General features: G+C 44.4%; 1 protein-coding gene and 1 long non-coding RNA gene across 6 annotated transcripts in view; one reads left to right on the forward strand and one right to left on the reverse strand.

Annotated features, from left to right (window-relative positions):
• The window catches only part of KCNIP2 (potassium voltage-gated channel interacting protein 2), a 104,670-nt gene extending 80,903 nt beyond the window's left edge, over positions 1 to 23,767 (forward strand). For 3 of the 5 annotated variants that reach the window (XM_083443893.1, XM_083443892.1, XM_083443891.1), the window contains exons 2-8: positions 13,861 to 13,985; positions 15,013 to 15,082; positions 15,643 to 15,713; positions 17,701 to 17,808; positions 17,952 to 18,056; positions 18,786 to 18,848; positions 19,065 to 23,767. In XM_083443893.1, coding sequence (XP_083300019.1) covers positions 13,861 to 13,985; positions 15,013 to 15,082; positions 15,643 to 15,713; positions 17,701 to 17,808; positions 17,952 to 18,056; positions 18,786 to 18,848; positions 19,065 to 19,112 — 590 coding nt within the window. In that variant the 3' untranslated portion in view covers positions 19,113 to 23,767. Of the gene's footprint in view, positions 1 to 12,534; positions 12,638 to 13,860; positions 13,986 to 15,012; positions 15,083 to 15,642; positions 15,714 to 17,700; positions 17,809 to 17,951; positions 18,057 to 18,785; positions 18,849 to 19,064 lie in introns of all 5 variants that reach the window. The other 2 variants (XM_083443890.1, XM_083443894.1) reach the window with 1 other exon arrangement.
• Positions 23,768 to 25,453: 1,686 nt separating this feature from the next.
• On the reverse strand, positions 25,454 to 26,997 carry LOC310679127. The gene is made up of 2 exons (XR_014512120.1): positions 26,878 to 26,997; positions 25,454 to 25,585 (listed from the first exon to the last, which is right to left on the reverse strand). It is a non-coding gene; the product is annotated as an uncharacterized lncRNA (long non-coding RNA).
• Between the last annotated feature and the right edge of the window lie 161 nt (positions 26,998 to 27,158).

Consider the following 27,158-nt stretch of genomic DNA (forward strand, 5'->3'; position numbering starts at 1 on the left):
CAAGAGCACTCTCCCCTCCTGCTGTTTCCAGCAACTGGCAATCAGAAACCTAATGCCTCTGATCACAGAGGCAGAGCATAGCCATCATAGCTAGTAGTCACAGATAGTGTTATTCTCCATGAATCCATCTAATCCTCTTTTAAAGCTGTCCACATTGGTGCCCATCACTGCCTCCTGTGGGAGCAAGTTCCGTAGTTCAACTGTCAACCTTCTGAAGAAGTACTTTCTTTTTATCTGTTCTGAATCTTTCGACATTCAGCTTCATGGGATGTCAATAAGTGTAAGGAGAAAAACTGCTCTCTATTCACTTTCTCCATGCCACACATAATTTTATAAACCTCTCATTCACCTTTTCTGTAAGCTAAGAAGCCTGAAATGCTGCAACCTTTCCTCATAGTGGAGTTATTTCATCCCCGTGATCAGATTGGTTGCCCTTTTCTGAATCTTTTTTCCAACTCTGCAATATACTTTTGAGGTGAGGTGACCAGGACTGTACACAATATTCCAAATGCAGTCACACCGTAGATTTGTGTAACAGCACTGTGATATTTGCAGTTTTATTTTAGAGCAGTGGGAGAGGGGAACTTCCATAGGCTTAATTAGGCCTGCCAGGCCTCACATCATTGGGCCCTCAGGCCATTCTGGCCATGTCACACCCACCTGCCAAGGTAAAAGATGACCAGGCCAAAAGGGACTCCTGAAGTTCTGCCAGTCAGCTGATCTAGTAGCCTGCCATTGCTACTTGGTCTGTGGGAAATCCTGTAACTCAAGACAAGTTCCCTAGAGTGCCCTGCTCAAGACTGATACAATGCTGGGAACTTGTGAGAGGAATTCTTATGTGCCACTTCCCTCCCACAATTTTTTGTCATCCTTGAAGCAGAAATGAGAACCTACCTGTTCTCTTTGGCTCTGCCCTGGTCTCCACCTTCCCACCCAGCAAGTACATTGCTCGAGGGCATGAGTGAGGACCCATCCCTGTTTCTGAGCTGATCCTCCGGCCCCTGCCTCCCCCTCCCTCCGTGTGTTATTTCTGACCACAAAAGTGCTCCCAGGCCAGGCACTGCTGCATCATGCCAGCTGGTGAAACAAAATCCCCTAATGGTTTGCAGATATTAATGGATGCGGCCCTGCAGTCAGCCCCGCTGCAGTCCATGCTGATCATCCCTGTGTCTATGCCAAGCACTAGACTGGCTTTTTTCTGGCTGTTGCCCAGCATAAGAAAAGGGCAGGACAAGGTAGGTGGGAGACGATGAATCCCAAGATGGTGCAGGATGGCGAAAGCAGCTTCTTTTCGATTTGCTGTCCTCCCTTGGAAAGTCATTCAATTCAGAGGCACCTGATCCCAAACAAGCCTCTCTAATGTGAGTGCCAGGGCAGCCTATGGATTATTATTCACAGTGTAATTAATGATTAGCAACTCTCCTATCCTCATGTCTACCTCATTTTGTGAGTGTGTGTGTGTGTGTGTGTGTATACAGTGGTACCTCACTTTAAGAACAACCCTGTTTACGAACTATTTGGTATACGAACTCCGCAAAACCGGAAGTAGTGTTCCGGTTACCGAACTTTACCTCGGTCTACGAACAGAAGCCAAACGGTGGAAGGGCACCGGCAGCGGGAGGCTTCATTAGGGAAAGCGCACCTCAGTTTAAGAACAGCTTTGGTTTAAGAACGGACTTCCAGAACGGATTAAGTTCATAAACCGAGGTACTACTGTATATATACACACACATGCACACACAAAATCACACACACTCACAAAATGAGGGAAACGTGAAAATACACACATACACAGATTTAACATTTTGTAATTCTGTGCTCACTGCACAACAGGTGTGGACAACTTTTGGCCCTCAAGTTGTTACTGGACTACAACTCCCATCTGCCCCAACAAGCATGGCCAACGGCCAGGGTGGTGGGAGTTGTGGTTCAGCAACACCAGGAAGGCCAAATGTTCCCCACACCTGTAGAACACGTAGCTCTTTTTTCAAAATAGCAAACTCTAGTAAGACCGTTACTCCTTTTGTTCCCAACAGAGCAGAGCCCATCTTAAGACTGTTTCATTCTACAGCTCCCCCCTCGCTCCAACCTTGTTTTCTTCTGTTTAACATTCTGAGAAACTGTTCTGGAGAGATCAAAAACTTGCGAATTATTTTGTGGCATCATGATTGGTTCTAATTAAAGTATTGTCCTACTGTGGGTTTTTGATTTCCTCCCATTTTGTGAATCTTTTGGTGATTGTTATTTTATTCTTTTATTCTGCCTCTCCTGCATGGGTACAACAGTTCCTCCTGTCAAACTAGTCCCCTTGGAGAGCAGGAGTTAACCCTCCTTTAGTCTCCCATAACCAAGTTGTGATTGTTGAAGCAGAAGTAAAATCTGTCCAGGCCTACTGAATTTCAGGATGGTGCTCAGCTGAGAGGAGTTTGTGTTTATGTATTTCATGATTATGTTCTACCCAGGGAATATTTCCCCTCCCCCAGATATTTAAAAACCTTGTTTTCTGCTATTAGACTCTATATACTATGAAATGCCACAAAATGTAAGATTCAAATACTTTTAAAAAAGAAACACTGAAAAAGAATCCTTAAACTTTAAAAGTATGGCGAGAGCAAAACTAAAAAAAGGCCCCTCAAATAATGTCTGTTTACTATTAATAAACTCTTACATACATAAGGTGATCATATGCATGGTCCTCTATCTGAAGTATGGAAAGCACAGTCCTCTATCTGAAAGTTCTATTTGAGAAGAAGAAGAAGAAGAAGAGTTTGGATTTGATATCCCGCCTTTCACTCCCCTTCAGGAGTCTCAAAGCGGCTAACAATCTCCTTTCCCTTCCTCCCCCACAACAAACACACTGTGAGGTGAGTGGGGCTGAGAGACTTCAAGGAAGTGTGACTAGCCCAAGGTCCACCAGCAGCTGCATGTGGAGGAGCGGAGACATGAACCCGGTTCCCCAGATTACGTGACTACTGCTCTTAACCACTACACCACACTGGCTCTCTTTGAAGAGCCGTCTGGTGCAAGTCCATTTAAAGATAAACAACTCTAAGGAGGGGCCTTGAAATTTATTCTGCCTGGCCTGCCCCCCTGGCAGTGTAATGCACACAGAGGAAAAAGCTCTGCTGGCATTGCAGTATTACTGGGTAAAGGCTAAAATACAGTTTGGCATTGTGCGGGCATAAAGATGGAACAGGGTGAATTTGTCAAAGGAAGGTTTGGCTCAGTGCTAGGGCTCAGTCTTGGCTCACGAGAACTGCTGAGTGCTCAGCAAGGTGGCTGTGAGTGGAAGCTGATTGCACAGAAACACTGACCTTATCCTAATGAAAGCTGTGTTAATGGATACAAGGCTTTGTGCTTTATAGACTGAAATATGTTGGATCTCTTTGATCTTTAATTGTGGAAGAGTGCAAATAAAAGATCTGTAGGAATTTCCCACATTCCAACCCTAAGTTAAAAATGGCTTCTCTTGGATGGGGCCTGATAATACCAGATGGTTAATGCTGGGATTGAGCCCTTGGCTATAATCTGTATGAACAGCCCCACTTTCTGTTTCTCCTGTGAGCTCTGGCTGAAAAGCAGGCTTACTGTACCATTGGTGGAGCAATGAAGAAAGAGCTGCACCACCTTTTTCTCTTCCCATCCAAAACTGCACTGAAGCCAAGTTTTCTGTCTTCTTCTCTTTCATTGTCCAGCTTCGCTACCTATGCCTTTGGGGGGCCATAGGCAGGAACATTTTCTCTTACTTTTTGCAGGGGCTGAGCATGGGGGTGCTACTGTAACCTAAGAACAACTAGGATTGTCTTAATTAATAGACTCAGCAGGTCTTTGACTGAGCCATGCACAAGTTGAGATTGTTGTGGGGCCCACAATCCAGCCTCTTAAGAACCCATGCTTTCATTACAAGCCCAAGTGCTTGTTTCTTATGGCTGCAGAGATAAGATCAGAATAATTATTCAGTGGATTAATCTTATGGTCCAACTAGTCCTGCATGCTCCCTCCAGCAGTGTCCAGCCAGATGCTCCTGGATGTGATGGAGAAAGTCATCCACTTTTCTTTGTCCCCATCTGTTGGTAACCAATCTTGAATATTGGGGATAGGAGTTTCCTTTGTTTGATCCTGTGTCTTGTAGTACTGGTTAAGAGTTACATTCTGTCCTGACTGCAATCCTTTTAAAAATCTGGTGATCATCATTACTGCCACAGCTGCTGGTTTCATGGGGGGGAGAAACATTTTCTTGCAATAACTCAGAATGTGAGTTTTCCTAGTCCAAGATTTTTATTTTAAGAGTTTGCATAGCATACATACTGTCCTATGCTAAAGCAGTGGTGGCTTGAACTTTATTCTGACTGCCTCTGTCTTGAACTTAGTGTATTTTGGCTTCATGGATACCCTGACACGTATTTTGTGCAACACACATGCATTGGATGGTACCAGGGATTGCAGCTGATGTTGCTGGCATAAGTGTTGAAGGCAGGAAAACTCGGAAGGTGATGGCCTCTCCTTTTATGTCTGAAAAATTTTCTATACTAAAATGTATAGAAAATGGATAATGCGCATCTGGTAGAGAGAGCTGCAAAACTGAAAGATCCCGTTTCTGCTGTGAAGTCTTAAGGGTGGCCTTAGGCAACCCTCCCTCTCTCAGCTTCATCTACCTCCTTGTATAAAATATGGAGATTATATCACTGACCTACCTTACATGACTGTTGTATTACAATACAGTGTATATGCAGAGTGTTCTGAAGACTTCTAAAGTGCTACCTAATACCAAGGATGATCATTATTATTTCAAAATAAAAAAACTGGGGGGGGGAGGACTTTTCTACCACCTTTGAATGTATAGATGTGCTGGTGCACATCTTCTGCATTTCATTCATGCTGTGAAACAGTGTCATGTGTGCAGACTTTATGACTGGTGTTTCACAATGTGCGGTTTGACATCGTTTGCTTAGAAAGACATCACTGAGCCTACAAGCAACATGAGTCTACTTCTTAGCATTGGGGGTGGGGAGCAGTGAAAAGAGTGCTTTATTTACATATAAGTTTAAGGATGTATCCAGAAAAGGAGACACATAGAAATGGTGGCAGGCTGCCCCTTATATTTTCAGCTTGCTTTTCCCTTTGTTCCTGCCAATACCCCATGCAACTAGATGGTCTGCACATGCTCTAGAGCCATCAGATAGGATGTTGTCCCCGTCTTTGGTGTATACGCTTTCTCTGAGTGCTATTTATATCCCACCATGCCAGTAACTCCCTCCCTTAACAACCTTGGCATATTCATGGCCCTTCAAGGTGGAATGTGGTGTCCCCTAGTAGTTTGGAGAGGTGGTGCCATCTGCTTTGAAGCCTTGCTGCATCATCACAGGCATGCCATGCCAGGGACTAATGGTGTTGGGAGAGTCATCCTTGAAACCCACGGTTCTTTAGAGCACCATCTTTACTACTCTCCACAAACCCACAAAGGTGCTGACTCATTGGTGGCCCAAAGGCTGCTGCTCTTCTGAGCATTTTTAACTGGGTGGGGGTGATGGGGAGGATGAAAAAGCTGGCTTTATTGATTATGGCTCCTGAAGTACCGGCATCAATAATTCAGAAGAGCAGTTGGCAGGAAACGGAGGCCTCAGAGTGGGGCAAGGGAATGTGACAGCTTGGAAAGGGAGCGGAGGAGGAGATAAAAGCCTGGCCAGGGAATATTCACACATAATCTAGTCTGAGATGGATGTTGGGCAAAAGTGCAGATTGAAATTGATGAGTTGATTACCCACACTGGGATGGATGGGCTCAGTTGTGGATCCTGAGAACTGCCTGTGGGATGAAAATGTGAACAAGGGTAGGGATAGGTAACCTCAAACCAGAGGCACCCCAGTATAACCCATCCATTTTCTGGAGTAAGCAGACCTGAAGACTCCATGTTCCCCATGTAGCATAACATTCAGTTTGCATGCTCACAGTTTCCTTAAACATGTTCCTACCAGAATATCTGTGGAGCGTCTGGGTATGTCGTGCTGCATCATGAGCAACAGCTTCCTCTCGTGGCATCTGTTGTGAAATCCTGGACAAGAGGGACTCTGAGCTGTGGCACAATGGCAGAGCATCTGCTTTGCATGCAGAGTTCAATCCCCCATATCTCCAGGTGGGGCCGAGAATGTCCAGTGCCTGAAACCTGGGAGAGCCTCTGCCTGTCAGTGTAGATAGTACTGAGCTAGATTGACCAAGGTATAAGGCAGTACAGTGGTACCTTGCAAGACGAATGCCTCGGAAGACGAAAAACTCGCAAGACGAAAGCGTTTTCCGTTTTCTGAGTTGCTTCGCAAGACGGATTTCCCTATGGGCTTGCTTCGCAAGACGGAACGTCTTGCACCTTTTTTTTTAAGCCGCCAATGCATTCCTATGGGAAACCGTCAATACACAGCGGTGCTTCGCAAGACGAAAAAAACTCGTAGAACGAAAAAACTCGCAGAACGAATTAATTTCGTCTTGCGAGGCACCACTGTATAACTCAGTATAAGGCAGCTTCTTATATTCCCTAGGCTCTTATCTTCTAGGGGACAGTTGAGAGTCTAAGCTTGCCAAACATACCCCCTTCAAATTATGTACTATAGAATACATGAACTCAGAAGGGGAGTTTTCACCATAATGATGGTATCGGCCCTTATCAAAAACACTGAGCTTGGTGCAGCAGAGCCAAAGTAATGCTGAGAATATTAATATAGGATGGTGTCTGCACATCCTCAGTCTGTTCCCTTTTGCTTACTCTGAGATTGAAATCTGTTCCGGTCTTATCAGCCTCTCAGCAGCAGGTTTGTCTTCCTTGTCCTCTGCATCCACCACACGGGAAATAGTAGCAAGCCTTGTTCTAGTTGCTAATCTTGGCAATCCACTGGCTGCCATGTACCTCCCTGTCATGGCAGCTCTTCCAATAAGTACATTGTCCATATTGTCAGTGGTGCCGCACTCCTTTGGAACATGAAATTATCTCCTTCTGCACTTTCCCTTAGGCTACATCTAGCATTGTAAAAGAATATATAGGACATCTCCTGCAGCTCTTAAAAGGCCTCTGAGCTGCCACCACCTGTTAGTTCACTGCAAAGCAACGGGGAAATACCAACTACAAGTCATTATCCATGTTGACGGCTCTATGCCTTAGTTATTTAATTATATCTCCTGACATTCCAGTCTCTCTAAGATCCGTTCCCGAAAAAAGTATAGTAAACCAAAGCAGCAGAGGCACAAATATGGACTTTTCTAAATGGCCAGTGACTTTCATGGAGGAAGGTTAATAATGGGATACTGCAAAGATACTGCAAAGAATCTTTCTTGCAACCTGTGCTGTCCGGGGATGGAGGGAGTTGCAGTCCAAAACACCTGCACAGCACCAGTCTGGCAAAGGAAATCAGTGCCTGGTAAGTGTCCCTGAGGAAAGAATTCCACAAGCAGGGCTCTATTAACCAAAGGTTCTACTCTAGTGACATGCAAAGGAGGGCTTTTGAGATGGATCTTAGACTGGGGCAGAGTCTCATGGCAGCACATGAGCCTTCAGATTAGATATCCTGGTTCCAAGCCGTATGGGAATTTATAGGTCAAAATCAGCGTCTTGAATTATGCACAAGAACAAATTGGAAGCAAATGAGCCTCTTTTTAATACTGGTGAGATTTCTTCTAATCAGCTAGTACCAGTCAGTAATCCAGTTGCCATATTCTGAACCAATGGAAGTTTCTGAGTGGTTTTCAAGGGCGGCCCAATGTACAGTTTGTTACAGTACCTGAATCTGGATCTTACTAGGGCATGGATATCACCAGCTGTGGGAATAGTTTAGGTTATTCTTATATCTCCTGATTGTGGGACTACAGATATATAATTGGTGAAGCAATGTTTAGTTCTGCACTTATAGCCACGCATTTTTCTTTTGTTCCAATTCAACCATTACTCTTCTTCCTTTCTAAATTTCTCTCACTCAGTTGGAATTGCTATATATTGGCTCCACCTGGTAGCTGGAGGGACAGCATACATATTCAAGTTTTTATTCATTATATGGATTGTGCCTGATTTTGCAAAGAACTGTGTTTAAGTTTTGCTTTATTACAGCTTTATATATCTTTTGGTGTTAGTTGTTTCTGAGTGAGGAGGGAGAAGTTGTTTGATTTGGCTTCCCTGGATGTTTTAAATGGGAAAATGAAATTGCAGTGAGAGTAGGCACCAAGGACAGCTCCAAAATTTGCTGTGTACTTTTTCCCAAGGTCTAGAAGTCTGCATCCTTCCTTCTCCTTCCAGCAGATAGGTGCACACAATCATTTAAAGTGTTCTGTAGCACCCTCATTTTTGACTTTCAACAGAGGACTCTGAGCTAATTGTCCTTCTTCTGTGGCTTACTTCAGCTGTGTATGAAATGCTGCCAATACAGTATAGCTTTAAATTTGCTCACCTATCTGACGACCTTTTCAGGGGTGAGTTGCATTTGGGGGACTGGCCATAATGTGACCACAACAATATATTCTGCCCTTTTCTATGGATTGCATCTCTCCTGTTTATAGGGCTCTTCTGGTAGTTTAGGGAGCTCCTTTTTATTGGAATCAGTTATTGGAGCCAATGCTAATTCATATGTAGCCCTGTGTGCAGGTACTTGCATAGACCTTGTTCCTTTTGGTCTCTTGTAGTGAATTCTGGTGTTTTCATCCCAGCTTCCTTTAAGCTTGTTCAGAGAGCTGTGGTGAAATTGGATGATACAACACTGGGCGGTGTTATTCATATGACTTGTTGTCATCCTGAAAGGATGGTTTAGTTCTGTGGAGACTAAACCTGTGCTTCAGGTTAGAATTGAAGCAAGACGTGAAAGTTTTTTATACAGTTCAGGATCCACAACAACCAATGAGAAGTGGGGGGCAAGGCACAGATAGGAGTGGATCAGACCTCTATTCACAAAAGTGAGATTAGTCTTCCATGAGAAATAAAAATACACTCTACTGGCAAAAGAGGCAGTGTGTATGATCTGGAGCAAGTTGCTCAGGATAAAGATATACTTGCTTCCTGGGCTGATTTATTATTTATTGTGCATCTAGAGGCTATTTTCTGTGGAGCACAATCATAAATCTATGTGGTCATCAACTGGAGCAAATGTTCCCCAGCCTCCCTAGTGGGTGCTTTGTGAAAAAGATGGAGTATGTAGCTTTCATGTTGTGCAAAACTCCCATGTCCTTTTGCAGTCTTCATAGGTGTGCTGTGTTCAGTGGATCATACAGCAGAGGGGGGAAAGTGTGTGTGAGAAAGTGAGTGACTACCTTTTAAAGTTACTCTTCCTTGTGAAATTATTATCTATGGCACTATTCAAAGCTGCCCAAAGAGCATGTGCTGAAACAAAATGCCCAAAGCCAGGAGAGCAAATAAACAACTTTATTGTTTCCCCAAACCATCTTTCCTTTTAAGTGCATGTTTGACTGCTGTGTTCTCAGTGTTCTTACTGAAAGGTGCTGCTGTGGGTTTGGTGGTTTGGGTTCCCTTCCTTCCTGGAAGTGTCTTTGCACCTGACCTGGTCTGGTCTGAGGCAAATGTCCCTAACTGCTTGGCTGTCTGGGTCATGGTGTCTCTCATTTCTCCTGTATTGCTCATCTCTCTAGCTATTCCTGTTTGTCTCCATTTGTCAGTCATTGCCACTTCTTTTCTATAATGCTCAGAACATCCTTGCAGTCATGAGTCATGCATGCACACACACACTTGTACACAAGCTTAAAAGCAGCAACATTTAAATTGACCCGAGGAAGCAAATAGGAAGTAATATTACAATGGTGCTAAAAAAAAAATCATTTCTGGGCAATAAAAGGTTAGTTTATCTGATATCTACTGGCCTCAGTAGCAATCTAGTATAACTGAGGCTAGAGGAAATAATGCCTTTAAATTTTTGTCCCATTACCCCCACAAGTAAGTATCTTGGTGTGTGCTGCCGGACTACAACTCCCATCATCCCCAACAATTGAACATGCTGACTGGAGTTAATAAGAAATAGATTCCAACAGCATCTGGAGGGCAATCAGTGCAACAACCCTGGTTAAAAACTATTCTCATGCATTCTTGAGACAAGTAGGAAATGATCTGCTTTCATATCTTCTCCTATCAAAAATTAGGCAGCTGCTTGGCCAAAACATCCAGGTGAAAGAATAATAAAACAACTGAAATCAGACAAAACAATAAATAGCAAATAAAATCACCAATAAATCCAGCAATAAAGTGAGAAATGGCAGAAATTAAGTATCCATTAGTAGTCAAGTACAGGAATATCTTCACCGGGCATTAAAAAGACAATGAGAGTTGGTGCCAGCAAAGTGTCCCTGGGAAGTGTATTCCACATTACACGGGTGAATTCACTGGGAAAGCCCTGTCTTCCCTACCACCACTCACCACACTTCTGCAGGTGGCAGCACTCAGAGCAGAGCCTCTTAACAATGGGGCAGGTTCATTTTAGATACTCCATTCCCTGGCCTCAGGGATCTTCCATCCCCAGCCCTCAAATAGGTAAGTGTGCTTAAGTGCTAGCTAGTTAATTAATTACAAAATAAATAAATAAAGTTAAAGGTGATATATAAATTTATTGATAAAGAGAGCTGGAAAACCCCCAGAACTAAGCGCTGTGGGTTAAACCACAGAGCCTAGGGCTTGCCGATCAGAAGGTCGGTAGTTCGAATCCCCGCGACGGGGTGAGCTCCCGTTGCTCGGTCCCAGCTCCTGCCCACCTAGCAGTTCGAAAGCACATCAAAGTGCAAGTAGATAAATAGGTACCGCTCCGGTAGGAAGGTAAACGGCGTTTCTGTGCGCTGCTCTGGTTTGCCAGAAGCAGTTTAGTCATGCTGGCCACATGACCCGGAAGCTGCACGCCGGCTCCCTCGGCCAATAAAGCGAGATGAGCGCCGCAACCCCAGAGTCGGTCACGACTGGGCCTAATGGTCAGGGGTCCCTTTACCTTTAAGTGCTCAGTGGCCTGAGCTAGAGTATATTTACTCTCTCTGAGTTCAGCACAACTAGCATCCTGATAACTTTGGAATGTATCCAACTAAGTCATACTCAAGGAAGAGCCATTTAAATCAATGGATTTAAGTTAGTCAAGTCCATTGCTTTTAATGAGTCTGCTCGTAGAATGACTTTGTTGGGTACGGCCCTGCACTTAAAGTGTAATGCTACATGTCTAATTAGAAGTAAGTCCCACTGAGTTCAGTGGGGCTTACTCCCAGGTAAGAGTTTGCAGTCTTAGGAGTTGTGGCCTTAGTCTTATTTAAGAGATTTTGTTGATGAATGGAGGGGAAACAAGACATTTCTGGTCCCACATTTGCAATGATGATGGGGAGACCTGCAAAGCTCAGAGAACAAGGCAACCGATACCCAACACACAAAAGGCAAGGATCAGTTACAGCCGGACTGCAATAGTTGAAAAACTATTTTATCAAGGGGAAAGTGTTTATCCTTTTTGTAAAAAGAGATGAATTTTGGTGTGCTGTAGAATGACATTTTCTTCCAAGCCATTTTTACCAAGGTGTATAAAAAGGTTTTTTCGCAATAAGATGGCAACCATGCCAACCTTTACAGCTGCCTTTCATCCAACCTGCCTATCTGTTTTTGCACACATTCTATATCTGCACCCTTCATTTATTCCTCATCCTCTGTGGGCTGCAACCGCATGTTATGTTTTAATTTGTACAGCTCAGCTTTATACCTCATTTGTCTTAAAATGCTGACCATTCTTACAGGAACTTCCTTCTCCACGCAGCCCCTGCTGTTTTCCTAGAGGCAGGAAGAGGAAGGTGCACATCTTTACTCCCAGCCATTTTCTCCTGAGAGCTAAGGGTGGAGCCTAAAGCCCTCATTCACCTGCTCTGAGCTACTAGATCTAACTCTCATTTAGAATAATAGAATTGTAGAGTTCAAAGGGACCAGGAGGGTCATCTAGTCAACTTCTCTGTAATGAAGAATCTTTTGCCCAACCTGTGGCTCAAAACCATGATCCTAAGATCATGTGATACTGACTGAGCTGCACATCATGATACAGCCATCCAGGGTATCATGCTGGAAAATGCCACGTCACTCATCTATTGGAGCAGCTGATTTCTTGGGGCAAAGAGTGCACACTTAAACACCTGGATGCAGTTTCTTTGGCCCTCCCGGTGTTGCAGCTTCCTTTGGGTCAGGCACAGAAAACCTGTGGACCTCCAGATGTTGTTGGACTCCAGCTTCTATAAGTTGTAGTCAGCATGGCCAGTGGTTGATGAGATTCCAACAACATCTAAAGGGCCACAGGTTCCCCATCCCTTCTTCGTGCCCAACTGATGCTCAGTGGGAGCATGCATGTGCTTTAGAAGAGTTGTGAGTCATTGTTGGGTGTACTGTGACAGTGCTGGATCCATTTCCCTGTTGCATTGAAGCTATGCATGACTGTCTTTCCGATCCATACCATGTCTGTTGTGGCTGGCGCTTAGGGATCGGGTGTGGGTGGAACAAAGGGTGCCATCATATGTTAATGCTTCTCCTGGTTGGCAACTGTCATTTCTTTGCAGGCAACCCACCTGGCCACGCTAAAAAAGCCCTGAAGCAGCGGTTCCTCAAGCTGCTGTCCTGCTGCCGTCAGCCCAAATCCATCCCCTCAATCAGCGAAAGCAAGTGACACTTTATCCCTCTCTGTGTGTCTTCTCTGTTCTGTGACATCATTAACTCCCAGGAGCAGGGGAAGTGGGAGAAGGGATTCCTTCTGTATAGTATTTATATAAAATACTTGTATGCCACTTTTCTCAAACACCAATCCAAAGCAGTGTATTATAAAAGGACTGTGAGAGTGATGTAGGCAGGGACAAAAGGGAATAGAGGAGACAAAATGTAGGCTCTCTGCCTCAAGCCGCTAATTGTATATGGCTGCTTTGTGGATGAACTTGTGTCTGGAATAGCTGTCTTCTCCAGCTTTCTACTCCAGTTGACAGAGCTCAAAATGAATAGGAAGACAAAGGACAGCAAGGTGGGGATTTTGTCCTAGAACACTGGAGAGGGCAGGTTGTATGTGGAGGCAATATATGCAGCCATCATGACAACAGCCGATGCATCTCATTGATTGATTACTTATAATAGTGTGTTTGGGTTGAGTTTGTGTGTGGTTCCAATTAAAACCTGCTTCTGCCTCAGTGAATGCCTCTGTCACTTATTTGATGCTGTTAAGAGTTTGGTTTCCTTGATTATGGTGAATGGGCCTGACATTATGAATTTGCCTACCTAGCAACTAACATGTTTTTGAATCCAAAGCAGTGTTAGTGGTTCTGCTGCTTTTCATAAGAATTTTTCTACTTCCATTATCTCTGCTTGTATATCTGTAAGTCAACAGAAAATACAAAAATGCCACAAGCATTTCTTTCTTCCAAAGGAAAGTAAACCTGGTAGTACTGACCCTGGTCTTCTCAATGTGCATTGAAGTGAGGAGTGCATAACACTGTTCACAGCCTGTGTCCATGGAAGATGGTGTAAATCAACTCTTATCTTTGGTTCCTATCCAAATTGATCTGAATTTAATACTTATCGTTTCCCTTGAGTATTGGGAGGGGGGTATTAATGCATTTCACAAACAGGGCTCTATCCTGAATTGACCAAAGCTCTCTAAACCTCCTCTAGGCCAGGATGATACTGCAGCACTTGATTTCTGGCTGTCATCCAGGTGTGAGATCTTGCATCTAAAGGTAGTTCCACGGAGTACATGCACATGAGATGGGTCTATTTGTGCCAATGCAGGGTGGGAAAGGAAATTCAACACCTCACTTTGAAAAAAAATAATTCAAGGAATGCAGGTGGGATGCTTTGGTTCTGTCCATGCTATACTTTTGAAGCTCTTTCTTTTCTTGCAGACAGTGTAGAGGATGAGTTTGAGCTCTCCACTGTTTGTCATCGGCCCGAGGGCCTGGATCAGCTGCAGGAGCAAACCAAGTTCACCCGCAAGGAGCTGCAGGTCTTGTACCGAGGCTTCAAGAATGTGAGTTGGAAAGAAACTCCCCTTGCTGCTGGTGCACTTACAAGCTTGCTTGGGGGCCATTTCTTTTCCCTATACTAGGCTTTAAAAAAACAAGTACAAAACTTTTGGATAGAAAGAAAGAGACTATCCTTTTCCATATTGTTGAAGAGAGCATATTTTAAAATACCCACTCACTACACATCAAATTTGCAATTTGTAACTTACTCACAGTCACAAAAACTGTAACTATAATGAAATCCTCTTTTGTGACTATAGGCAGGCACTTCCAACACACTGCCCAGCCAAAGTGCTTCCCATTACTCAGGAACAAAGATGGAGCGTCAGACTTCTTGTATGGCTCCAGTAAGCGTGCTCTCTCTCTCTCTCTCTCTCTCTCTCTCACACACACACACACACATATATATTTCCCCCTTGAGTGTCTATACAGCAGCACACACCACTAATTCTCATATAAATGAAATTGCACCAGCACTTCGACATGGGGTGGCATGCTTCTTTCTGCTTTTGAACCACTCATCCCTCCTAGGCCAGTAATGGATGCCTCCAAAGCACAGAGGGATTTTCTTTGTGATGTTTGGATGCCAGAAGAATCCAGCTACATACTATGACTTCCTCTGAGCCTGGGGAGGCACCCTACACAATAGCCCCCTCTTGCTATATCTTACTGGCTATATTCTGCACTCTGATTGGAATTTCTTCCTATATTATCTCAAGTGTAACCACCAGTAGATAATAAGGTAATGCTGCTTTCTGTTTTCAGAAGCATTTGTTTTACTTACGTGCTTACTTACTTACACACACACACACACACACACACCTACAGCCGTGTACAGTGGGATCACCCGCAGCCTGAGAGACACTGCTCAAGTTTTTCCCTAGGAGGTGATCTGCTTTCTGTCATTGGTTATGAGAGTCAGCTCCTCAAAGTCCTCTTTGATGACACACCTCACCACACTGGCCCTACTCTGGGGTATTGTTTAGACTAGCTCTTCCAAGGTGAACTTGTCTGCACTTTTCCATTTGACAGGAGTGCCCTAGTGGCCTTGTTAATGAAGAGAGCTTCAAGCAGATCTACTCACAATTCTTCCCACAGGGAGGTGAGTGCCACTCCCAGCTGAGATCTTTTGGAGGAACTGGGAGGCCAGATAAGGACAGTGAGTGGCTTGGTGGCTGCTAGAAATAATTTGGGATATATTCTTGAGGGCCTTGGCACAGTCATCTTCAGCTGCCCATAGCTTCCCTGCCTGCTGTGCCAAGCACAGCTTCTTGCCCAAGAGAACGGTCCATGACACATCTTTGTAGTTAAATATGGCTTCCTCTTTGCTCAATTTTAAACAGGCTTTTAAGACCATTTTACTTGAGCAGGCTTTTCTTGTTAAGTGCCAGGACTGTTCTTTATCATGATAATATGTTTTTATTTGTAAGCTGCCTTGAGTATAATTTATTAGAGAAGGGCAGACAATAAATATTGCCATAAATAAATAAGATATCTATGTCTAAGGGGAAGCAACAATAATTTCCTGGCACTTGATAAAGTATTTCCAAAAGCAGCAGCTATAGTAACTTTCTCTGGTTGTTCTCTGCCTGCAATTCGGTTGGTTTGTTGACATCTGGTAAAAGGCCTCCTAATCATTTACTGTGGTGCACTTCTTTTCAGATTCCAGTACATATGCAACTTTCCTTTTCAACGCATTTGACACCGACCATGATGGCTCAGTCAGTTTTGAGGTAAGATTCTACATGCAGTTATTTTTGTTGTTGTTTAGTCGTTTAGTCGTGTCCGACTCTTCGTGACCCCATGGACCAGAGCACGCCAGGCACTCCTGTCTTCCACTGCCTCCCGCAGTTTGGTCAGACTCATGTTTGTAGCTTCGAGAACACTATCCAACCATCTCGTCCTCTGTCGTCCCCTTCTCCTTGTGCCCTCCATCTTTCCCAACATCAGGGTCTTTTCCAGGGAGTCTTCTCTTCTCATAAGGTGGCCAAAGTATTGGAGTCTCAGCTTCAGGATCTGTCCTTCCAGTGAGCACTCAGGGCTGATTTCCTTAAGAATGGATAGGTTTGATCCTCTTGCAGTCTATGGGACTCTCAAGAGTCTCCTCCAGCACCATAATTCAAAAGCATCAATTCTTCGGCGATCAGCCTTCTTTACGGTCCAGCTCTCACTTCCATACATCACTACTGGAAAAACCATAGCTTTAACTATACGGACCTTTGTTGGCAAGGTGATGTCTCTGCTTTTTAAGATGCTGTCTAGGTTTGTCATTGCTTTTCTCCCAAGAAGCAGGCGTCTTTTAATTCCGTGGTATGTTATTTATAGAGCAACTTTTATAACAAACCTTGACTGGGTGTTTCACAGAATAAAAACAGTGCTTCTGGCACTGCAAACAAGCCCACAAAAAGCAGGCTTACAATATTGTTTCTCCAGCAGCCCACAGCATTTCTAAGCAGAGAAGGGCACTTCCCTCTTCTTACAGCCTACTTGGTTTCTATACTGAGTGCAAGAGAGAGATGGAACACACAGTCCCTCCACCACTGCTCACCTGTGTGCAGTTTTTCAGGTGTTTAAATTGTGTACTTTTATCACTGATGTGTATGCTGCCCTTTGGGAAGAAGGGCAGGATATAAATTTATTTTTTAAAGACATTCCTTGTCACCTATGAGTACCAAATGAGTTCTTAAATACAGGGTGGTAATTCAGTAGTACAGCATCTGCTTTGCATGCAAAACAACCCTGGTCGATTCCCAACATGTTCAGCCTTACAGCTCCACTGATCCTAAAATCTCACAATTATTTCTGCACTTTCAGTCTATGCACCTAAACCCTGCAACTCAGGTCAGTGAGGCCACCTGGTAGAAGTGCATGGACCTACCTTTCTGAGCTCTTTGCTAAGTAGGGTGAGGGCAAATGACATAAAAAAACACAGACATCCTACCTGAGGAAGGCATCTTTCCCACTCTCTCCAGTGAACAACCACAACAGCTTTCTCTCTCTTGCCTATTGATTTTCCCAAAAGTTTTGTGAACTTTCATTTGTGTGTATTTATATTTCTCTCCTCTCAAATACACTCTGTAGATCTTTTTACTTCAAGATTCAAACCCCGGAAGCTTAGGGCGGGTAGCAATAAGTTAAAAAATATAAAGTAATTATGTACTGGATATCTGAAACTTCCTCAGTCTACACACTTAAATAAAGCCAATGGAATGGCTGCCCTAATGGAAACAAATTTAAATGAATGAATGAATAAATGTTATGCTGACAGATTGCCTGAGAATACTTCACCATTTTCTCTTGTTCTAATTTCAAATTCTGTTGTCAAAAAATAATCATGAAGGTTGAAGCAGGAAGATCAGCAGGAAAGCTCTTAAGTCAGGGGTGAGGAATCCTTCCGATGTTGTTAGGATTCCAGTTCTGATCAGCCCCAGGCAGCTTGGCCAATGGGATGGGATGATAGGAGTTGTAGTCCAGCAGCATTTGGAGGGTCATAGGCTCCTCACCCCTGCTCCTAGGGTATTAAACAATCAGATTCTCAGTAATTCTTTCCCCAGGTGGTTTTTTTTACTCTGTGAGTTGCTCTTTGCAGTTTGTTGCCATTGGGTCCCCTCCACATCCCAGAATCTGCTTTGCTTAAATCTCAAGCCTTCATGGCACTTGAGCTAGACTTGATTGTTTCTTCACCCCACCCCAGCCTTTTTCTTTTTCATTCCCCTGCAGGATTTTGTGGCTGGCTTATCCATTATTCTACGTGGTACTATAGATGATCGGCTCAACTGGGCCTTCAACCTCTATGACCTGAACAAAGATGGCTGTATCACCAAAGAGGTACATATAGAGGGAGATGGAGTCAATGGTACCAGAAGATACTGGGCTCTCCTGCTTGTTGTCCACTTTCTTAGGAAACTCCTTCAGCCCATAATCGAGTTCTGATTTCTGCTTGCCATTCTTTTTGTGCTCTTGTCTTGCAGGAAATGCTGGACATAATGAAATCCATTTATGACATGATGGGCAAATACACTTACCCAGCCATGCGAGAAGAAGCACCTCAGGAGCATGTGGAAAGCTTTTTCCAGGTGAGCCTTGAGTCAGGACATTTCCATGGGTGAAGAAGACCCAGTGAAATTAATGAACATAACTAAGGACCATTCATTTCAATGGGTCTGCTCTGAGTAAAACATAATTACTACCCCATGTCAGCATCCTGCAGTTCTACAAAACCTTCCCATCCCTGGTAGTTGAGCGAGTGGGTTATTTTAGTCAAGATATTTGGATTTGCCCTCTTCCTAGAAAAGCTTTTCCATCTTGGCACCTTCCAGACATTTTGGATTCCAACTCCCACCATACCTGCCCAGCGTAACCAATGGCCAGGGATAATGGGAGTTGTAGTTCAACACATTTGGAATGCAAATGTGTGCATTTGGGTACAGAGTCAACACAGAGTAGAAAACTCAACACAGGGTTTTGTCAGAACTTTAAGCTTTCCCAATGGCCACTCTTCCTTCCTCTTTCCAGTAGAGGCAGCATCTCCCATCTCTTACTGTTACAATCATAGTAGTGGACCTGTTTGCAGCACCAGCCCACTGCTGTTTCCTTGAATGCTTGCAAGATGTCATTAGTGAGGTAGGGGGCCATTCTCTGCCAGAAATGCCCTTGAAGCTACCTAGAAGCTGACCGATTCCTGACCAGGTCTGCCTCAAGGATGTCCTTCCTGGTTCTGGGTATTGTAGTGTGCCTGAAGCTGCTCCTAGGAAACAGATGTTACCTTGCCTTTAATTCTCATATCCCTCGTTGTTGCATTTCAGAAAATGGATCGGAACAAGGATGGAGTGGTGACTATTGAGGAATTCATTGAGTCCTGCCAGAAGGTAGCATACCCCCGTTAGAGAAGGGTGGGGATATTGCATTACTGTCAGTGGGTACAGACCACTGCTATTTTTCTGCCACGCATAAAAAGGGGGTGGGGGTTGAAAAGGTCCTTTACACCCCCTATACGTTTTTTGGGGGGGGGCGGAGGGAGTCAAAGTTGATAATTAGTTCTAGGACTTCTTAATTATTCTAACTTGTCCTCTTTTCTTTGGCAGGATGAAAACATCATGAGTTCCATGAAGCTCTTTGACAATGTGATCTAGCGGGCCACTCCTGGAGCCCAGACCTTCACACACACTCCTGGGGCTTCTCTTCTTGGTGTATCCCTCTGAGGCATTCTTCTCTTGGCTGTATGGACAAAGCAGCCCCTTGTCCATGCTGGACTGGGAGACATTTCTGGAGACCATGTATTCGAGATGCAACTGGGGGAAAGTCCCTGCAATGGGAACCACGGGGGTGGGAGGGAGCCTTTGGCTGGGTTGGACCAAGGCCCAGCAGGGGGAACAGCCTGACATCCACAAGCACTTCCTCTGGGCATTGAAAAGAAAAAAAAACCCGGATCAACCTGCTGCCTGCCCTTGGAAGCTGCACTGCCCTGTCACCAAGTAGTATGCCCACCCTTTAGGCCCTTCCAAATCACAGCAACCCCTGACCCTTCACTGGGGTTCCAAGCAGGTTTCACACCACCAAATGGCAGTGCAACAGCTGATTGCCAAGGACTTTCAAAGGATTTTGTGTGTGTGCAATCTTACCCACTGCCTATAAGGAGTGGACTACATCTAATTTGCCCCAAGGCTCTCACTGCAATACCCTGAGGCTTCCAGTTGGGAGATAAATTTCCCAGTGTCAAGGTAACTTGCAATCCTGGCACTAAACTCTGGGGGAGAGCTGAGGCAAAGAAATAGAGAGTGAGTGGGATTTTGCTTTGTGGTTTCTTTCCTTTGCATCCTCAACAGGGAATGAAAACTGTGAGCCACTCACGAGAGGCAGGTACAACACAACCTTTAGCTTTCATTTACAGATCAGGAGGGAGGGGTGAATTATGCTTGGATTCCCATGGCAAGAAAGTACACTAAGCTTGATCAGAGCTTTTCCTTGCATCCCGCCCCCGATAAACTGTCATGAAAACAGGGGTAGAAGTGGTGAGGACATGTCACTAGAAACGTTTAAGTCTCACTGGGCAGGGTCTCTATGCGGCCTGAAATAATGATAATACTATCTGTTACGCAGCTCCAGCAACTGAGGGCCATACAGAAAGTAGGCGTCAAGAGCTCAGACATCCTTCAATGAGAAGAAACTCAGGGTTCAGCTAAGGTTTACGGGTGACAGTCTGGCATCAGCCAAGGGTATGCTTTGTCCTTGAACTAAGTTCACTGAAAGATAAAAACATGACATAGCTCCTTGACTTACAGTGATCATGGTGAATGGAAAGGGCATGTGTGAGAGTAGATAAAATAAAATCCTAGGAATCACATTAGAGGGTGGGGAGAGCTTTGCTTTTTCTTCCCTGTGCCAACTATCTCTTTAGCTGCGGCTCATCTCTCTGTGATGCTTACCCGCTTTTCATATTTTATTACAAATAAGCCCTTGGGTCATTCAGAAGCAGAAACAGTATAGGCAACCAGCATCTTCAGAGTGTTTATGAATCTCCAACAGAGTGCCAGGTTCTGAACAGAGCACAGCAGCAACACTGTACCTGTGTAGAGGGCTTACAGATGACACTAGCTGGCCAGGACAAGGATGGTGTAATGGGTCAGATATTCATAATGAGCAGCGGGAGTGGACTAGCCAGAGGAGCTGTAGGTCTTGTGGAAGGGCTTAAATTGGAATAAGCTGTTTGATACATGGAGGAAAGAGTGGCATGGCAATATAGGAGATGAAAACTGATGAAAGAGGAGTTGTGCAAACTGCAGAGGCCAACATGGAAAAGAAACAAAGACAAAGAAAGAGAAACTGCCTGTAACAGAGATATTAAGGGCTTAAAAAGAACTAGAATCTTGAAGCTGATTCTAGTATGAAAAGACCACTCAGATTAAGGCAAAGTATAGGAAAGAGACAAGGATGATAGTGAATAGGTTTGGGTGGTTTTTTTTGGCCACACAAACAGGTACTATATCCCAATGAAGGCAGAAAAGTGAGGGAAGAGTTAGCGAGCCAGAGGCTGAGGTACTCAACAGCAGGCAATATCTAGATGGCAGAGATGAGCACCCTCTATCCTGGCCCTGCCTAGCATCCCCTTCTACCAATGTTCTTAATATCTTACCCACAGCCCTAGTTTTATCCCAGCACTTAACTCCGCTCAGGCTCATCTCAGTTATTGTTCCTGCACCCTAACAACCAACCCTATACTTTAGCTCCCATCTCAGACTACAGTTGTAATCTTGAGTAAGCACTTAGGCACTTGGCAGTCTAGAGCAAGATTCAAAGACCCACAGAAATGAGTTTCTTTGTTCTGTGGTCTGAAAGTAGAATGTATCATCCAAGAGTGTGTGAAGGACAGGAATTGGAACCGGCCAGCTCAGGATTTTTAGCTATGCAAACAGACTTCCATGTGCACTGGAGCCCAGCTTTGGCTCTTCTCCTTCCTGAAGCTGCCATTTCAGTTCTTGCCAACCCATCATGCCAGCGCTTAAGGGTCCCTCTTTGTGTAGTTCAGACATGTTTTCTGCTAAGGGTCACAGCTGGGATCAAATCATGGAGATTGGAAACAGTTTGGCATCTACATGGTGGTTATTTTTATTTAAATTTGTACAATGCCTGGACCCATAACCACACTATGTTTTTAAAGTTCCCTTACCTTGACTTAGTTTCTCCTCCCCATGCCTCAAAATGATTTTAACAATCCCATCCCTGTATAACCCTCCCCAAGCCTGTCCCTTCCACACATGCATTCTCTTCAATGAAACAATTTCTAATCACAAACATCCTCCTACCATCTTGCACTCCCATCTTCCATCCAAGAAAGCCTGTTTCTGTGCACAACACAACAGTTTCCTTTCTCCTGCATCTCTCCCATCCTCATTCCTCACCGGTACCATCCTATCTGGCTTATCTCAAACTTAAGGGTTTACACTAGTATTTCTTACCCCTTAAGACCTATAGGAGAAGCTGGAGGGGGGATGGGAAGAGAAGAGTCACACCCTCCGTGGCTATTCATAACCAGTCAGAATAGTATAGTAGTGCTCTGCTACCCTGCAATTGCTCACAGGGCAGCTTCCAGTATACAAGTTGCCTACTGTGGTATATGTGTATGTCTGACATCAGAGCATGTTCTAATTGCCACCCTGAAATCATTGATATGGCCATAATGTGTATGGTAGATCACTTTCCCTTGTACAGAAAATTCCCATGCTACCATTGCTAGGAATATCTTGTGGTGATGTAGAAACTTCACACACATCTGGGGAAATCCACACTTTATGGTCACTGCATGAAGCAGCCATAATATTTAAACTGGCTCTGTTAGCTGTGGATGGGATGCAAGCCACATGGCTGACAGCTGGCCACTGCTGAGGGAACTACCCTCATCAAAGATGAACCTGGCTGGTATGCAAAGTTAACACTACCCTTATAACACCGCCACGTCCAAGTGTGTCTAAAGTAGCCCTGTGCTTTTCCTGATGGGTCTTTATGCTGGAACACTCTAGCAGAAGTGATTGTCTCACTTCACTAAGAACCCAGAGTTGTTCTTCAAGAACAGAGGTGACAATTCAAAGGCCTTCCTGGTTACAAGCAAGTCAGGGTGGAAAGTGCTGTAATCAGAACTGGGAATCACAATTAGTCCAGACTCAAGACTATCCTGCTCTCAGATACAGGCTGGCTTCTGGGGCTGCATTTTCAAGAAGGGCCAAGAGCATATTTCCTCATATTGTCAGCTACCAAATAAAGATGGGTGTTGGTGAGCCCAAGTAAATTATAAAAGGAGGTGCTTTATACCGTGTTAGGCCAATGGTCCATCCAGCCTGAAACGGTCTGTCTTTTCCAGGTTTAGGCAGAATTCCTTGCTTCCAGAGATAGCTGCATTCAAGATTAGTCTTCAAAATGCAGCTGTGGCCCACTCCCATGAAATGTTGATAGCCTTTCCCACTTTGTCTGTTAACAGATACAGCCATAGGTCCATTAGAAACTATGGTGGGGAGTTGAGAGTAAAGAAACACCACATAGATTACCTCCCCATACACAGTGATCTTCCACCAGCCCAGCCCGGCCCAGATATACTCACCTTTAAAAAGGGCTTTTATTCCCTTTCTGACAAAGTACTTCACTATTCCAGGGGATTTTGCAGTTGAGAAGTATGTCTTAGGCTGCATACTCAACATCCCTTCTAATGCAGAGAATTTGTCCTTCTGACACCCTTTAGCTAAACTGTCACATTTGTAGTAAGGGTGGTCAGAGTGAGAAGATGGTGAATTTACCCACCATCACTCTTTTAATGCATGTTTATGGGTAAAGTGGCGATTTCAATCTACTAATTAAGAGAGCATTACAGAAACCAGGTTATTCTAAAAGAATGAACATAAAGTAGGAGGACATGACCTTTTCATTCAGCGTTACATTGGTTCTATTTAGAATCATTCTCTGATTTTGCAAAGCCCATATCCTGACCCATCACTCATCTCTTTGCAGATTGTTCTTTTGTTTGAAACATCTTCATCCTGTCTGTTGATACTCCTAACCTGATGGCAATCCCTATGTGGGTGGGGCTACTGCTCCACTCCTCACCTATATGCCAGCTGCATATTTCTACCTGTGCTCTCACTACAATCACTAAATCAGGGCCAGATGGCCCATTCCCACTGCACTAGTGGGGCACATTGAGCTCTGCTATCAGCTTTGCATTTTCAACTCTGTATATTTTGTATAATAATAAAGATCAAGTATGACAATAAAATGCAACCACAATGGCTATGCACAAACACCACAGCCTCTGCTGCTGTTTGCTTCCCCACATATCTTCACAGGGAAGTGCTGGGTACTGCATTCAAATGGGTTGTGTGCGCCTCCTTTTCACTCTTGATATTACTGTTAAGGCTAGCAGGGGCTGTACCTTCATATGTGCAACTACTACTGAAACATCTGCTGTGGTTCATCTCTGTGTCAATATGAAGTATTCAGACTCTTCATTGCAAATGGGATCTGAAGTCTTCCTTTAAAAGTGCAGCAAACTTGCTTCTGGTCAACTGTACAGATGCCACATAAAGAGAACCCTCCTTAAAAGTTGCTGGAGGCATTGATTTTCCAAGAATAAAATGAGGACAAATGAAGCAATCAAAACAGTATCAAAGTTGGGGTAGGGGTAGGCCCTGATTTTATACCTAGTGTAGCATCAGGCTCTCCCAAGTTAGGTGCTGCAAGATTGTCCCCCCCCCCCCTCGCAGTTGGGAATCTGAGGTGAGATACTCATGCAGTGTAACTTTCTCCCAGTTCCAGAGAGGCAGATTAAGGTCCAAAACAGTTTACTGCTGCAAAAGATCAGGCCTCAGTAATACAGTTCCAGATGTTGACATATGCATGCAGCTTGTAAGCTTTGCAGATACAGATACATAAAAGTAGAAAATATCTATGTTGCTCCAGCAATGCAAGACATAGGCACAGACTCATCGACTGATGAGCTAACATGCCTTAATGACACACACACACACACACACACACACACACACAACACTGGGCCATAGCAACCGGCTTTGCTGACCTTGCATCTGTTGGCTTATCTCAGACATGGGGTGATTTGTGGCCATGAAATAAATTAATGCCTTCATGTCCATTTCCTCCAACATTATCCTCCATAAATTTGTCTAATCCTCCTTTAAAGGCATCCAAGTTGGTGGCCAACACAGCTTCCCATAGGAGCAAATTCTATAGTTTAACTATGCACTTGCATGAAGAAGTGTTATTTTATCTGCCCTGAATCTCCCAACATTCAGTTTCATTGGATGTTCATGAGTTCTACTATTTCACCAAAAATGCATCTGTGACCTGCCAAGGTCAATGCTGCAGCTTTTGGAGGACTGGTCATGCCACCTGGGGTGGGGAAGGTTGCAAAATGGAGAGATTTGCCTCTCCCCACCTCTTGATCTTGAAAGAGCAAGGGTCCTAAAACACAAATCTATAAGCAGAGTGCCATCTAGTGACCAATGGATGCAACAGCATCACCCTATAACATTCACTACCCCTCCTTCTTGCATACTAAGAACTCAGCAGAAAGTTGAAATGGGTAGTCACATAACTACCTATACATAACTAACTATGGACTAGTTATACATAACTAACTATGGACGGGGAAGCTGTGCCTCTGCAGATATTGCTGAACTCCAACTTCCATCAGCTCCAGTCATCATGACTAGTGGTCAGGGATGAGAGCTATAGTCCGACAATATCTGGAAAGCCACAGGTTCCCCATCCTTGCCCTATGGTGTGAGGAGTCATTTTCCAAGAAGAGAATAAAGCAGCTCAGAATTAAAGAGGCTCATACTTGTGAGGAACAGAAGTCAATGATGATGTGGTGTGTCTGGTACTAACACAGAGAAGCTGCCCAAAGTACCAACAACTCTAGTGCAAGTGGAGAAAAGAAAGTGGCTAGTCAAAGCAAACAGCATCAATCAGATTTCATCTCAATTGTAACACAGGTGTTTCTTTTATTTCTGAGACAAAAAGCCTCACCATCACAGAAACTTTTGATCTTTTGATGAAGTTGCTTGTTTCTACGCATCAGATTATGATCAACCCTATCTGAAGCCTAAAACGATACATAGAAAAAAAAGCAAACAGGATGCAAGTATGTATTATTTAACAATATGAAAATCTTAAAGCCAAGACATAAAATAAAGCAACAGCAAAACAGATTTTAAATCACACCCCTATGAAATTCTAGACCATCCTAAGTATTTGTAGTCAATTCAATTTTTTTTAATGACTAAAAATTAAAAGAAGCCAGCCACATGGAAATTTGGTAGGTAAAGCTTTCCTAGAAACAATGCTTTGCCTGTACAATTTCTGTATTATCACTGAACGGCACCAGAGCAGGCACAGCAAAAATGTGGGACCTAAACTTTTCCCCGCTAAGATAATTTTTATGTGTCTGCTCCTCAAAAAAGAAACTAGATTTTGTATTATCCTTTCATTATTAGCACTTAGCGTTGGGTAATGTAAAAGTGTTACATATGCAAATAAAGCAATGATAATTGTACAGAAAAGCAGCAATCTTTCCTCAGTAAGGTTTGTCAAAAGACCACTATGTTACTAGTCCAAATATAAAGCTGTACTCTCGCCAAGTAAGCAACCCTGAAAAGCTAGCAAAAGACCAGCTCGGTCCAAAACATGCCAGATTCTGCCCTGGCTCCTCCCCTCACCCATCTTGTACTCTCACTCACCAGACTCTGTCCTGGCTTCACCTGCATCGGGTGCACCCTGCTCTGCCAGAGAGGTGGCATTTTTTCAAAAGCGAAACAGAGTAACCAAGGGAATACGTCAGTCAAGCACATCTACCGACATTGGAGATTATTGTTCACCCACTGGAAACGGGCAGGACTTTTCCAGGAGCAACCCAGGAGTCCACTGGTCCACTTTCTTTATAGAGGGGTTGGGGTTCTACAGGGTTTCAGGCAGACGCCTTTCCCAGCCCACCCAGCCTGTCGGTGTCAGAAATGGAACTGTATGCCTACAAACCGTGTACTCTGCCAATGAGCTTGCAGCCCTTTCCCTGTTCGTTATTTACTTCATTTTTATCCAGCTTTTTAGCCAAGGAGTTTGGGCAACTCAAAGCCTCACACACTGAGGCGGGGGGGGGAGGGGGGAGCCGCCAGAACAACCCTGTGAGGTAGTGTTGCGAAAGTGACTAGGAATGTCACCGAGTGAGCTTCGTGCCTGTGCGGGAATTTGAAGCCAGGTGACAGTTCAATCACTGAACCGCCTTGGTTCGCTATTCCTGCAGCCGGCCTCTTCCCAGAGGTGAGAAGCGTGCTCTGAGGCGCGCCCAGTTAGCTACCCCTCAGGCCTACGGAGGCCCCAGCCTAGAAAAGTAGGTCAAACCTCAAGGCAGCGGACCACAAGCTCCTCCTTCTCCACAGATGTGCAGCGAGGCGGAAAGTCGGCGGTGGAGAAGCCTACCGCTTTCGTGCGCCTACACAAGACTCCGCCCCTTGCGCAGCGTTTAATCAAACAAACCCCCCGTGGCTACGCTCTGCGCTTGCGCCTTAACCTCCGCTACTTTGTTTATTTCCCCTCCCGCGTGCGCAGTAGCCTCCTACGGGGTCCGTTCAGTAGCTACGCATGCGCCTCAAGGCCGCTGCTCAGAGCTGCCGTTGCTCGCC

Source organism: Podarcis tiliguerta (assembly GCF_965153285.1).
Source record: "Podarcis tiliguerta genome assembly, chromosome: 5".
Taxonomy (NCBI): domain Eukaryota; kingdom Metazoa; phylum Chordata; class Lepidosauria; order Squamata; family Lacertidae; genus Podarcis; species Podarcis tiliguerta.